Below are 12,771 nucleotides of genomic sequence, written 5' to 3'. Positions count from 1 at the left end.
CGTAGCTGCTGCGTTACTACTAAAACTGAAATTAAAAGCAAATTGATTTGAAAAAGTGAAATAAAACACTGCCGAATTAAAACTGAACGTGTTACACATTCGCTTACGCTTGTATTTAGTTGAGATGGGATGATAAGATAAATTGTGCAATAGTATACGCGCCACGCATGGCACATATGTATCACAACCAGTAGTGCAAGAAACCTGTAGCGCTTAAGACAACAATTGTAGCGCATAACGCTGCAAGTCGCATGGTCGTTTACTTTTAGTCCCCTCAGCGTCCAGAGAAGGAATTTTGTCACGTTCTGATGATGTAACCTATCTAGGACTTGACACGAACTACGAGCCATGGCGGCATGTCCCGGTCTTATACTTGTACGCCGTCAGCAGTTGCCGGCATAAAATATGAACGCATTATTTACATGGAGGCGCACACAACAGCAGAGCCTTCCATCAAGCGATCGAACACGCACGCATTGGGAAGTACAGTGAATGTACATGCAGCATCTGAAGTGCGTCTCAAGAGAAATCGCAGTCTGAATACAAGCAGCAGAAAGACAGTATATGCATTTCTTTCTCCCTTTGTTTTCGCAATCCATTTCCTCTCCCGCTTGTTTTTCGCGTGATGCTCCTTTGACCGGAGCAGGGATTGTCGATTTCTTCTCGGGTACGATATGTCTGTTTCTGTTGGATTTGGAAAGCAGAGTGCAGCGTACGGCTTTCAGTTAGGCACGGCATCTCGTATGTTAGATGCCTTTTACGTTGAAGGGGAAAATAAAAAGGCAAGCTGAGTGGCGGCGGTTCCCTCGCATGTGTTGCGTGGAAATCTTTGTGTTGAAGCCTCGCGTTCTTCGCTTAGATGCGTCTTAAAAAGAAAGCAGTGGCACGGCCGAGAGCAATCCACACTGAGGTCACACTAAAGAGGACTAAGAGGTGGCGAATCCGAGCCCGGGGATTCCGAGGGAATCTGACCCCATGGAATTGATGTTTCATTCGATGTACCGGCGCAAGAAAAGAAATCGAAAGTAAAAACCTAATCAACCTAATAAACGAAAACTAAGAGCTCCAGAAGCTGAGACTATAGGTAGCATTTTCACTGCAGTATTCGAATGCAATGCGGAACGAACAATTTTTTTAAATTCCGCGAAGCAACTGTGGCTATGAGCGGCGTACAGACGAAGGCAGATGGAGAGTGGACAGCAGGAAGGAGTAGGGGACAGGGGGGCTAGTATGCGTCCTGGGCCGACTTCAGGGGGAACTGTGCCGACATTCGTTTGGAAAGTGTTCGGGAAACCCAGAGAAAACCTCAGCCAGCACAGTAGGTGGTAGGATTCGAACCCACCACCTTGGCTACCACCAACGAGCAGGGCGCCTTAACCCGCTCGGCCATGCCGCTGGTGAACACCTTCACAAACGTGTTTTGCTCCGTGAAGCTCCGCGAAATCGGGCACGTCTAGAGTCGTGTTCAATTTGAGACCGGCGTGTCCCCATCATCTTGTCTCGGGGGAGGATCGCGCCGTTACCTCGTCTCAAGCCTCACTGGCCCCATGATGCAGTCTCAATGGCAACGTGACATCACCACCCACTCTCTCCTTTACTGTGTTGACCCCACATTCTCCCTTATACTCTCCCCCGCCGAATGCCGCGTTCCTTTACCACAGTCTTCCACCGCATGAGACTTAATGTGGCTTCTACAGCGGCTTTCAAACACGTCCTCGGTGTCGGCGCGTCCCGCCTCTGTTCCACGCTGTGGTGTGCGCGGTGACCTCCATCACGTCCTCCTGGTCTGCGGGCAGTACGATCGCGAGCGCGCCCTCATGGAAACTGCTCTCCAACGCGTCGATCAACGCCACTTCGACTTAGCCAAAATTCGCGGGCCATGGTCGGACACCTCACATCTGATGCAAGACCTACGAGCTGTTGCTGAGTTCCTCTCCAGCACTGGACTAATGGTCGAACTCCAATAGGACACCTTTCCATCATCATCACTTTTCTCATCCCTTCCATAAGCGCCATATGGCAGTGTACCGCCATAACGGCGGAGAATGACCAACCACATCATCATTTCATTTATGTGTGTGCGTGTTCAATTTGAGACGGAAAATAAATCTAGTCTGACACCTGTCAAAATATTACTGCGCCGCGGATAGAATGGCTCGACACCGAGAGATCAGCCCCCACTGATCATGCTACTGTTGGCGCATGGTGGCGCTGAAGTATTCCTCCTGGCGCGCTATGCGTCTCTTTAAATCTTTAATGGCGTATGTAGCTGCTGAAACTAGCATAGGAACACACATAAGCAAAGCCCATTCCTCCAATGAAAGCGCTTTCCCTTTCAACTCGTGCACTGCCGCAGCGAAAAACCCCAACTGGGGTGCTATGGCAGCTTCACCTGAACCGCCTGTTTCATTTACTGAACTGGAAATACCGCCGAGCAATAAAAGAGTGCGTGGCCTTACTCCGTTTTCGCCGGTTGCCAGCAGATTTACTGTTTGTCCGTGGAGCCTCGTGGCGGGCCTCCAATAACGCTCAAAAGCACTTTTTTATTTTTTATTTCTTCCTTCTTTTTTTCTCAACCTTTGCGCATTGTGCTTCCTCCGCCAGGCGGTGCGCGGGAGCAAATAAAAGTGCGCCTCCTATTTCTCATTCGTCGTCTGCTACTGTTTACGGTGGTCTAAGTGAAGATTTATGGTCTCCCGCCATTTGGATCTTTCCTTGGCTTCGTGTTGCACGACGTCTCTCGGGTTGTTTGTCCTCCGTCTAAGTGTATACATGCAACAAAAGTGCTGCATTGCGTGTCTTGGGTACAGCTTGTCTAGCGATATATTATGATTGCGAGAATGTAGCGTGCGTGGTAAGAACACCGTTATTTTCTCTCCTTTTGTTTTATTCCTATTTTTCCTGCAGAGTGGCTTAGCGTAGTGACTGGAACCCCGGTAGATAATAAATTCGCTATCTTCCCGGGTATTACATCTGCTACTTGAACTATTCTCTTAAGGGTCATTCGCACGTGCGTTTCTCGAGGCGGCGCCGCGCCCTCTGAGACGCGGTGCGTTTCCAGACAGATTCGGGAACCGCTTCGTGCTGCAGCTTTGCAGCGCGGTTCCACAGACGCATTTTCATCCAGCCAATCGGAGCGCTCGCGGAGGGGTGGAAGAGGCTTCCTTTTGGTGCTGGCGGGCCTCTCAATACCGCGCTGGGATCTTTTGTCCTTTGTTTCTTTGTCTGTTACGCATACTAACCCCACTGTCCCCGCACTCTTTCCTGCTGTCCTCTCTCCATCTCTCCACACCTGTACGCCGCTCATAGCCACAGTTGCTTCGCGGCGCAAACACAGAATTAAAAAAAAAAGACACAAAATAGAGAACTTGTCGTGCTGTGCATGTCATTCTCTCCTCTCACGGGTTTTCTTGTGACGTTCAAAGAGGATGACACGAGGAGCAGAAAGGCCAGACTTTCGAAACTGTTTATCACGAAGTGTATTTCGGCAAGAAAAATGTGAACAGTCTTCGTAAGGAAACGAAAAAAAAAAAAAAACGTGGTCGTGCCATGGAATCCCTCTGGCAGCTCTCACTTTGCGAAGTAATGCCTGGAAAGACAACACGTTCTGCGGAGACCATAGGACCTCAGATAGCGGCTCATGAAGCGCTTCCTGGGATTGAAGTGAACGAAGAACTTGCGCGGCTTCTGAGGCCACGCAAGCGTTTCCCCTTCGTCTTCTTCAGACGAGTCTGTGTCACGGAGCGATTTAGCCATCCTCTTCTCCGATTTCTTCACCTGCAAACGAGAATCAACATCAGCACTGCTCGTCGTCCCGCGGAATCAGAGATGCCGTGAATGAAGGGATGGGAGGCCATACAAGAGTGCAGCCTTTTGGTTCTCTTCTCGGCACCCGCGGAGCTGCATCCTGAATGAGGGGATTTTGTTATATTTGTGCGTTTTTTCTACTCCCGTGAGGGCTCCGTATTAATCCCAGTGGTGATTACCGCTCATAGAGTCGTGTATGGACCGTCATCCGCGTCAATAAACAGTTTGGGGGGAAGGGAGGGGATCTGTCCGTCGGAGTGGTCTGCGAGAACTCCGGCGTAGTATTTACTTTGGTGACTTTTAATTTGACTTTATTGATGTATTTTATATTATTGGGTAAGTCAATTAATCGTCGAGAGTAAATTTATTGTATTGATTAAGTACTTTTACTATTGATCATACTATTGATACTTAAGTAACACCGTACCAAACCGTAACGTCCGCGCGGTAAGCGACGATCGGAAAGGTCTATATTCTGCCTCAATAGTGAGTTTTAGAGCATCGTGTAGATTTTGCATACGATGGGTTCCGTGACATTTCATCGAACGCCATTTCGTCGAAATATGAGCGTTTCATCGAACGCTGTTTCATCGAATCGGTGGCGCCGCTTTTTCTTGCCGCAAGATGTGAAATGAGACGAGGCTCTCTTGTCCTAACTTTGGTTTGGCGTCGATGAAACGGCGTTCGATGAAATGGGCGGACACCCATACGATGCACTAAAGCTCTGATGTGTTACGGGGCCTTTCGACCACATGAACCACCGCCGCCAATGTTTGTCATTTTGATAGTTTGCCCACAAATGCGGATATCTGTGTACGAGGAATTTGGCGGATGAACGCAGAAATTTCAAAATAAATACGCAAGCAGAATTGCCGAATGGATCCTGCATCTGCTCGCTGGTGCTTACTCCAAATTCGCGGGGTAGAACTCCAAACTACAGGCTGTGCGGTCCGAGGTTTTGCCCTGGTTTTTCCGCCAGAGTTTCCAGACGCGTGCCGGCACTATTGCACCTGAAGTCGGCCCAGGACGCATACTAACCCTCCTCCCCCCTGTCTCGCTCTCCTCCCTGCCGTCCTCTTTCCATCTATCCACGTCTGCGTGTCGCTCATAGCCACAGTTACGTCGTGGTGCTAACACATGTAAAAAAAATGAACCCCGTGTACATGACGTCACGCGCAGCCTTTGAGCCACGTGACATGGGAAAACATGGGGATACGTCACAGGCGTCATACTGCAGGACGAATGACGCAACATTGTGTGTTTTTAAAATGTCCCCTGGTACTTGCAGGCATACCACAACAACTAACGGCATGCATCCTACTGTATATGACTGCGTTTTCCCGAGTCACGTGACCGCAGGTGACGTCACTGCACGAGCCTCATTGCAACGCTACCCAGACACAGAAGGCCTGCTTATTACCTCCTCTCCCTCCTTCGATTAAGATTCAGAATTCGTCTGCTACTACGATTCACCGTTCTGCGAATTCAAGGGCTTGCGAATGATTGCAGCTATCACCTGGAGCCTGCAGAAATAAATATTTAGACAAAAAGAGCAAGACGCTTTCCAGAAAATCAGTTTCTAGAAAGGTTGGGACCATCTGCGCTTTAATTCCAAGTTTTTCCATTTAGTACGCGGGGACGTTCAATCACAACTCGCAGACGACGGTGGTTCGTCTTCATGGCCACGACCGCCGAAAGCACGTTCCTGATTGGCTACGGCCGTTGAAAACACGATCCTCATTGGCGGACTATTAATTGTTACGTCATGGCGACGAGTAAGCATGCTTTCTCTGTCTAGGTGGTGTTTGGCACAACGGCATCGCGGGCTCCTGTTTTTCTCCCTGTATCAACCACCAGAACGCAGCATAGTGTTCGAAACGTTGTAGGTAGAATAGACCTCTCCCTGTTTGTAAACAGATGACGTCATAGTGTTCGACAGCGACACCAATTTGGTAGAGTTGAACTACGCTCGAAGCTAGGGGGCGAACAAGGTCGCATCCGGATTACGGTGGTCCCTGAGAGGGACGCGACCTTCAGTAGGAGGCAGCGAACAAGTGCCCATTCGCCAGCCCTCCCCTTCCGAGAGGCAGCACCCGAGATGGTTTTCTTAGGTTGAACACGGCTATAGCATGTAGACATCCTCTCGGCCCATTTGATGTGCAAGCATTCTTGTAAAGCGACGCTCGAGGACAGCAACTGGAACTCATTTGCCAGCGCGTCGGGAAATACTTTCCAAATAGCTCACAGACACCAGAGCCCGATCGTATACTGCGGTCATCAGTTTCGCTCACGTGGCAAGATTCTTCCTGGGAACCCTCTTCCGCTGATGACCGGTCGGAAGTGGATCGCCTTTCAATTTCCGCTGAGTGGTTGCACCATGTGACGGGCGAGGGACAGATGTTTCCTGTTTCTGGATCCGCTTCCCCGTCAGCGTCATCGTTAAAAGATGCCTCTTAATCGAGCGACCATTTGCGTAACACGATTGGAAAATTCGTCTCTGTATACTGTGTCTCATATAGTGGTTCCTGATAGACAGCCATATTCGCCGTTGCGTTGCGCACATTATGACTTTCGACATTTGTATAATGATCGATCGAAGCTGCGCCACAACGTAGATGTGCAGTCTCAGAATATTTATCTGTTCGATAGCCTCGGCCCTCAGTATATATGCTTACGTCACAATGTTCGTCGCGTTTACACTTTTCAGAAAATCAAAATTGAAAACTATACGAGAAACGCTCTGTCGAAGTTGCCACCTACTTCGCATTGCTGGTCAAGTATGGCGGATAAACTTCATTTGCATGCGCATAACACTGGGTGTAAAACGAAGGTGGGGGGAAGTCGGCAAAGCGTTGGATATGTAGCCATGAGCAGCGGCAAATTATTCTCGAAGACATAGCACACTGTTGCTTGACGAATTAAACGTCATCGAGTGTCCTTTCACCGAGAGTTTGCTAGGATTAATTAAATTAAATAATTATTAATTAAAAATATTAAGAGTGCCCTGTCGCGCACATAACTTGTTGCGCTTGGTTTACAAGCAACAAATTGTTTATCTGTTGTCTGCCCTCTTTGAGATACATTCAACCTTGCAGAACGGCACATTGAATGCTGCACTCTATAACGCTTTCTGATTAGATAAGTCCCCAAGCGCGAGTGTCAGTGCCTACAGTTTGAACGCGATTATATTCGTCTTTAAAAATCCCGCGAAGATTTCTCTTTCACATCGTTATGTGATCACGTGAATTAGGAAACGGCAAGTATGTTCACGTCCGGTTCATATGGTTCATGCTACATGCTGTCCTGCATCAGCGAACGTCGTCGTGTCTACGGATGAACCACGTTCATTTAAGAGAAAGCCCTACAAACCATGTGGCTGTCGGATGGTGCATCCTCGCTTTCAACAGACGTATCTTGCGGCAGTGACCTTTGCGCAGATGACATTTCCTTGGGTTCATATTGAACCGCATCTGTAAACCAACCGTAATCCTGCGCTGATGCCTCCAGTCCACCGTAGTGCCCTCCCTCTTCTGGTTCGCCGTCCTCTTCCGAATCCCAAAATGCAGACCTCCTCTTGGCACCTTTACCATACACGCTTCGCTGTTCACCATCATCGTGGTAATTGTTGACTGCTCTTACGTCACTGTCCAACAGTTGCTCGGCACGGCGGAAAAGTTCGTCCACCTCGTCATAATCTGAAGCTAGCCTCGTGCTTCTGCCGTATTCGTCATCCCCTTTTTCATCATCTTCGGGGTCACGAAACGGAGACCTTCCTTCGATACCCGTTCCTGACAGCCCGTCATGTCCACCGCTGTAGGCATTGTTGCGTACAACCACACGTCCTTCCGCAGTGTCCACGAGACGAAGAGAAACCTCTCTGTTGTCATTATAACCCGGAGGGCTTTCACTTTCTGGCCCTTCGTCTTCCGAGTCCACAAACGCAGAATCTCTCCCAGCATGTTTGTGCACGACATATCGTGGTTCATTATCGCCAGCATCATAGTCATCACACACAATCTCTTGGGCTAGACGAAAAACTTCGATGTCGTGTCCCGAAGCTGGACTTTTGCTTCTTGGACCTCGAGAACAATAATCCTCTACTTCATCGCCCCCGTGGACACCTTGCGAGCCTTGAGGAAGTGTACTGGATTTGCCATTGTCTTGTGTCTCCTCTTGCTCTCCGTCGCTGCCTCTGTCGGAATTGTCACTTTCTGCAGTTTCCCCATGACTTGGATCGTGCGTTTGGCTTCCTACACAACCTTCAGTTCCTTTGGGAGTGATGTTGCAATTCTGCGTGTCGCTGTCGTCTTGCATGCCGTCACCATTTCCGAAGGACCCCTGGGACTGTCCCGATTCGTCGGTGCCAGACATGTGGATACAATGAACTCAACGCTGCGTTGACTGCGTCTCGTCTGTGTATTGTTACCGCGGAACGCGTCGTTGCAGTGCGTGGCAGACTGCCTTATCAGTGGATGTTTTCCCCAACTGCGCAGTTTCTTTGTAAGTTTCACGGCGCGTTCGCAACGAAGTGGCGGCTGCGTTGTCATTCAACTGGCGTGTCGCGATGTTGTTTGATGTTAGCAAAATGAGTGTTTTCCTTTCTTCCATGATTTAGCGGCTGATTTTTTTTTATTTATTTCGCGCGCAAATGCGCGTCATATCCGTACAAAGTGGATCGGACCTATCGACTGTCAGGAATTACTGAACGAGCTTTCAACCAGCATTACGTCTAGCGGAATAGAATATTTCTTTTCCTTTATTTAGTTTGTAAAATAAGACCAGAGTTCTCGCCGAAATCTCCCATAATAGCTTGGTAGGTTTCGATATGAGATTTTGCGTTTCCCGTTTCTTTTATCGAAGCGATCGCTTTATAAGGCCCCGCGGTGTCTACAGCCGTGTTGGTCCGTCCGTAACAGATGCAGAAAGAGAGAGAGAGACGAAAAATAAGAAAAGAGAGAGTAAAGAAGAAGGCACACTTCACGGAGGATTGGCGCAGGCGCGATGGCTCCCTTTCTCCCTCGCCTACTCGGTACTCGCCCTTCCGGTTCCGGGCTGGCAAGATGGCGGCGGCCCGCACGAAGAAAACAACATGGACAAACGTCGAAATAACTGAAATAACATTCGGTTTAATGTGAATTTAATTCATGCAGACATCCTGAACCAATGTTTCCTTGTAATTTGAAGCATCGGTGGGTATTATGCCAAGCTCTCGCCAGACGGCGTCAAATGAAAACATGGATTACGGACGTGAAGTGCGGACGGCGCTGACGTTTGCGGTATTAATGGCCTATCATGATGATTAGGATGATAATGGGGAGGGACCCACATAGTGGTACTTGTCCTGCTGATCTACATAGCGCTCGCGGTAATCCAGAGACATTCGTTACCTCTCACTCATGCTCACTCACTCCCCTCTCAGCTCTTCGTTTGCTCATCCATGCTCAACTCATTCGCCACATTGAGCATGAGTGAGCATGAATGAGCATGCTCATGAGTGAGTTTTACCAAGGGATGCTGCGGGCGCCCGAAGATGAGGATAGGAACGTGGCTACCGCATTGAATCGCGCTTTGCAAAATGCCCAAAGATGCAGCCAATATTTTTGTTTGTTTGTTTACGTAAGCAACGTCGTTGTAGTTATCTCAAATTCATTCCGGCATCGAGAGTATATAGCATAATTTTCTGCCCTGCCACTCAGGATGATTGTGGGGGCGCGTCATCCTCATTGATCTCTACCGCGCAGGAAAGAGAGTGTGCTTCTCCTGCATGGGATGCATCCCGTGCGGAACAAGATCTCGCAGCTAATGGGGTAGCGCTCAGCAAAAATACTTCTTTGTGGCCGCCACGAAAGGGGTGGGCGTGGGATGCGATATTGAATCTGTTGGCCGCCGGCCGTGGCTGCTGCAGGCTATATAGGCGTCCGTTACCAAGACGACGCGGTTTCCACTTCTGTTTGGTCTTGGAAAGAAGGTAAGAAAGAGAGGAGATGCTGGATTCCTTTCATGTGGACCCGCAGGTTCCCGACTGTTTTCCGCTTCTAGAGTCACTAAATAAGCTTCGCTGCAGAGTATCGACACTGAGGTCCAAGGGAGAGCAGGAGCGCCATGTTGTTTCTGCACCGCAACGGTACTATCCCCAGTTGAGGATCAAAGAGAGCTAACATAATGCTCCCTGTGGGATGGAGAAGCGTGTATGATTGTTTTACGATAATCCATGTATTGTCCTCCAGAACGTCCCGAGGATGTCAAGGTGAGCTCGAGGCAGTCAACCTTGATGAGCTGCTTGCAAGATAAAAGGAACATTTCACTCGCGCACGATAGATGGCATCGTGCCCTAAAGTGCGCGTGGCTACCGTGGCGCGGAAACAAGATGGCGCATGCTCGCTCTTGGAACTCAATGTCGATACTCTGAAGCGAAGCTCATTTCGTGACTCTAGCCGCTTCGTCTGGGAAGGTTAGGCTTATTGATTAAGTACTTTTACTATTGATCGTACTATTGATACTTAAGTAACACTGCACCAAACCGTAACGTCCGCGCGGTAAGCGACGATCGGAAAGGTCTACATTCTGCGTCAATAGTGAGTTTTAGAGCATCGTAGGCTTTGCATACGATAGGTTCCGTGACATTTCATCGAACGCCATTTTCGTCGAAATGTGTGCGTTTCATCGAACGCTGTTTCATCGAATCGGTGGCGCCGCTTTTTCTTGCCGCAAGATGTGAAATGAGACGAGGCTGTCTTGTCCTAACTTTGGTTAGGCTTCGATGAAACGGCGGAGCTCAAAGCAGTCAACCTTGATGAGCTGCTTGCAAGATAAAAGGAACATTTCACTCTTGCACGATAGATGTCATCGTGCCCTAAAGTGCGCGTGGCTACCGTGGCGCGGAAACAAGATGGCGCATGCTCGCTCTTGGAACTCAATGTCGATACTCTGAAGCGAAGCTCATTTCGTGACTCTAGCCGCTTCGTCTGCGAAGATTAGGCTTAGCACACTCGGCGATGTTGTTTTCTGTGTTTGGGGTGAAGGGAAGGGAAAAGGAAAAGCGGGATATTCTCGAGAGTCGTTGTAATCTTCAGTGGAGTGTCAAATCGAGAAAGGTGGCGGCTGTGAAGCGGAACAGGCCGAAATAATTGGACAGAGGCGTCGTGCAGTCATGGGAAGCAGGAGACTTTAATTGCGGAGTGTTGTTCCCTTTTGCGGTCCATTGCTCGCAGAACAGTGAGGCTTTTGGTTTCGGTAAGCCAGACAAGTTACCATCTGCCGGTGTTCGTTCAGCTCGTACGGATTTCGGAACCTATCTCTCGTATTCGCAAAAACTTTCTTTCCGATCGCTTATTGTTCGTTCTATGGGTTACCAAGAACTGTACTTCGTTACTGCCCCTCTACGTAGTAATAGAATTGATTACGTAACACTTATTCAAACGTAAATTTCAACCAGTCGCTTCGGCGAACGACGCATTTTCAGAGTGTAGAATTTTTGTGATTTTTATTAGAATCGACCCCGTGATTTTTATTGGAATAGTGTGTAGTGGCCATGTGATTCCGAATCCACGAGAAAAAGAACGCTACCTTTCCTGGACTACTCATTGAGTTCAATGAACAAAGTTATAGTTTAATTAATGCGTGAAGCGAATACACACACACACATATAAAGAGACGATGATGAGATGGGGCTGATGCCGGCCAGCAGGCTGGGCGCTGCTCCAGTGCCATTTGTAGATAGTGAGAGATGATGATTTATATGAGGATCCAGGTGATCAAAGCGGGGTGGAGGCCTGTTGATGTTGAAGCGAATACAAACTACCATAGCGTGCGGCAAAAGCGCTCATGACTCTCAACCAGGGGGGTTGCATATCTGTGTCATGAGGCCTATTTTGAGGAAATACACGACACATTCTTGCCGGACACCCTGTATGTGGCATGTCCACTGAAGTACCGAGCAACACTTATGTGCCTCGAATTACAAATCGCTAGACGCCTATTACATCCCACCTCCACCACACGCTCGCCACAGCTTTCGTAACGTCTCAATTTCGAAGTGACACACGTGTGCATTTTCCCATCCTACTTTCGTAGAAGAATTAAAGTGCCACTACGGACCGTAAATCTCGTGTCTTCAGAATCCTGCCAAAGTTATGTTACTGAAATCTTCTTGTCTCACTTTATATTCCTGCGAAATATTTTGGCTCTACGTGACGCGAAAGCTAGAGAAAAGTAATTTTTATTTCTGAGAACTGTGACGTCATGTTAGGCTCCGACGGAGCGCCCGACTGTCATCTGGTAACGTTGTTGCCCTTGGCGTCTTCCGGGGGGGGGGCTCACTTTTTGCACTCAGTAAGCGGAGCCCCACGCTCCGATCTTCGAGAAAACACAAGGAGGGAGAAGACATCTCTCCCATTTTCGCCTCTTTCGATCACCGTCACGTGACTTCTCCACCACATGATCCTCCTCGGACGCCTGCGTCGTGGCTAGGAGAAGAGTGCCCTCTCCAGAACATAACATCATCGATGACACCCGTTCCTGGCGTCATCGAAACTCGTGGAGGATCAGCAGATCTTCAAAATTGACAGAAATGCATAGCGTTCGCAAAAAGGATTGGAATTTCGCCTATAGAATCCTTGAGGCACCTTCTTTTCGTCGACTGAATAAAATAAACGCTGCTTTCCGAGTCCGGAGTGGCGTTTTAAGGAAGTTGTTACATGTGATGCTCGAGTCCACACGCGCTATCCTTTATAATGCAGCTTGTAAAGAAACTAATGCATGATAACGAAAAAGCCTGTGTCGTATGCAAGGCTTGACGACATCCTCACTTGCGCCGGTCGTCTACAGTGTTATCGCAGCATACAACTCTCCAGAAACAATGGGGTCACAACATCATCATCCAGTAGATCCCAGGGTACTGCGGTATCAGTGGAAATGAGAAGGCGGACCAGGCTGTTCGAATTGCTCACCATAAAGGAACCACTC

General features: G+C 48.7%; 2 protein-coding genes across 9 annotated transcripts in view; one reads left to right on the top strand and one right to left on the bottom strand.

Moving 5' to 3' along the window:
• The window catches only part of LOC135391829 (RNA binding protein fox-1 homolog 3-like), a 318,229-nt gene that overhangs the window by 244,335 nt on the left and 61,123 nt on the right, over positions 1-12,771 (top strand). The gene's annotated exons all lie outside the window — the stretch shown is intronic.
• On the bottom strand, positions 3,462-8,279 carry LOC135393420 (uncharacterized). Its single transcript, XM_064623860.1, has 2 exons — positions 7,177-8,279; positions 3,462-3,777 (listed from the first exon to the last, which is right to left on the bottom strand). Exons 1-2 carry the CDS (start codon positions 8,176-8,178, stop codon positions 3,571-3,573), a joined length of 1,209 nt encoding a protein of 402 aa, XP_064479930.1. The 5' UTR covers positions 8,179-8,279; the 3' UTR covers positions 3,462-3,570.

The sequence above is a fragment of the Ornithodoros turicata genome, chromosome 4 (genome assembly GCF_037126465.1).
Source record: "Ornithodoros turicata isolate Travis chromosome 4, ASM3712646v1, whole genome shotgun sequence".
Lineage (NCBI taxonomy): Eukaryota > Metazoa > Arthropoda > Arachnida > Ixodida > Argasidae > Ornithodoros > Ornithodoros turicata.
The sequence above is the reverse complement of the archived record's forward strand: the minus strand, read 5'-3'. Positions and strand labels throughout refer to the sequence as shown.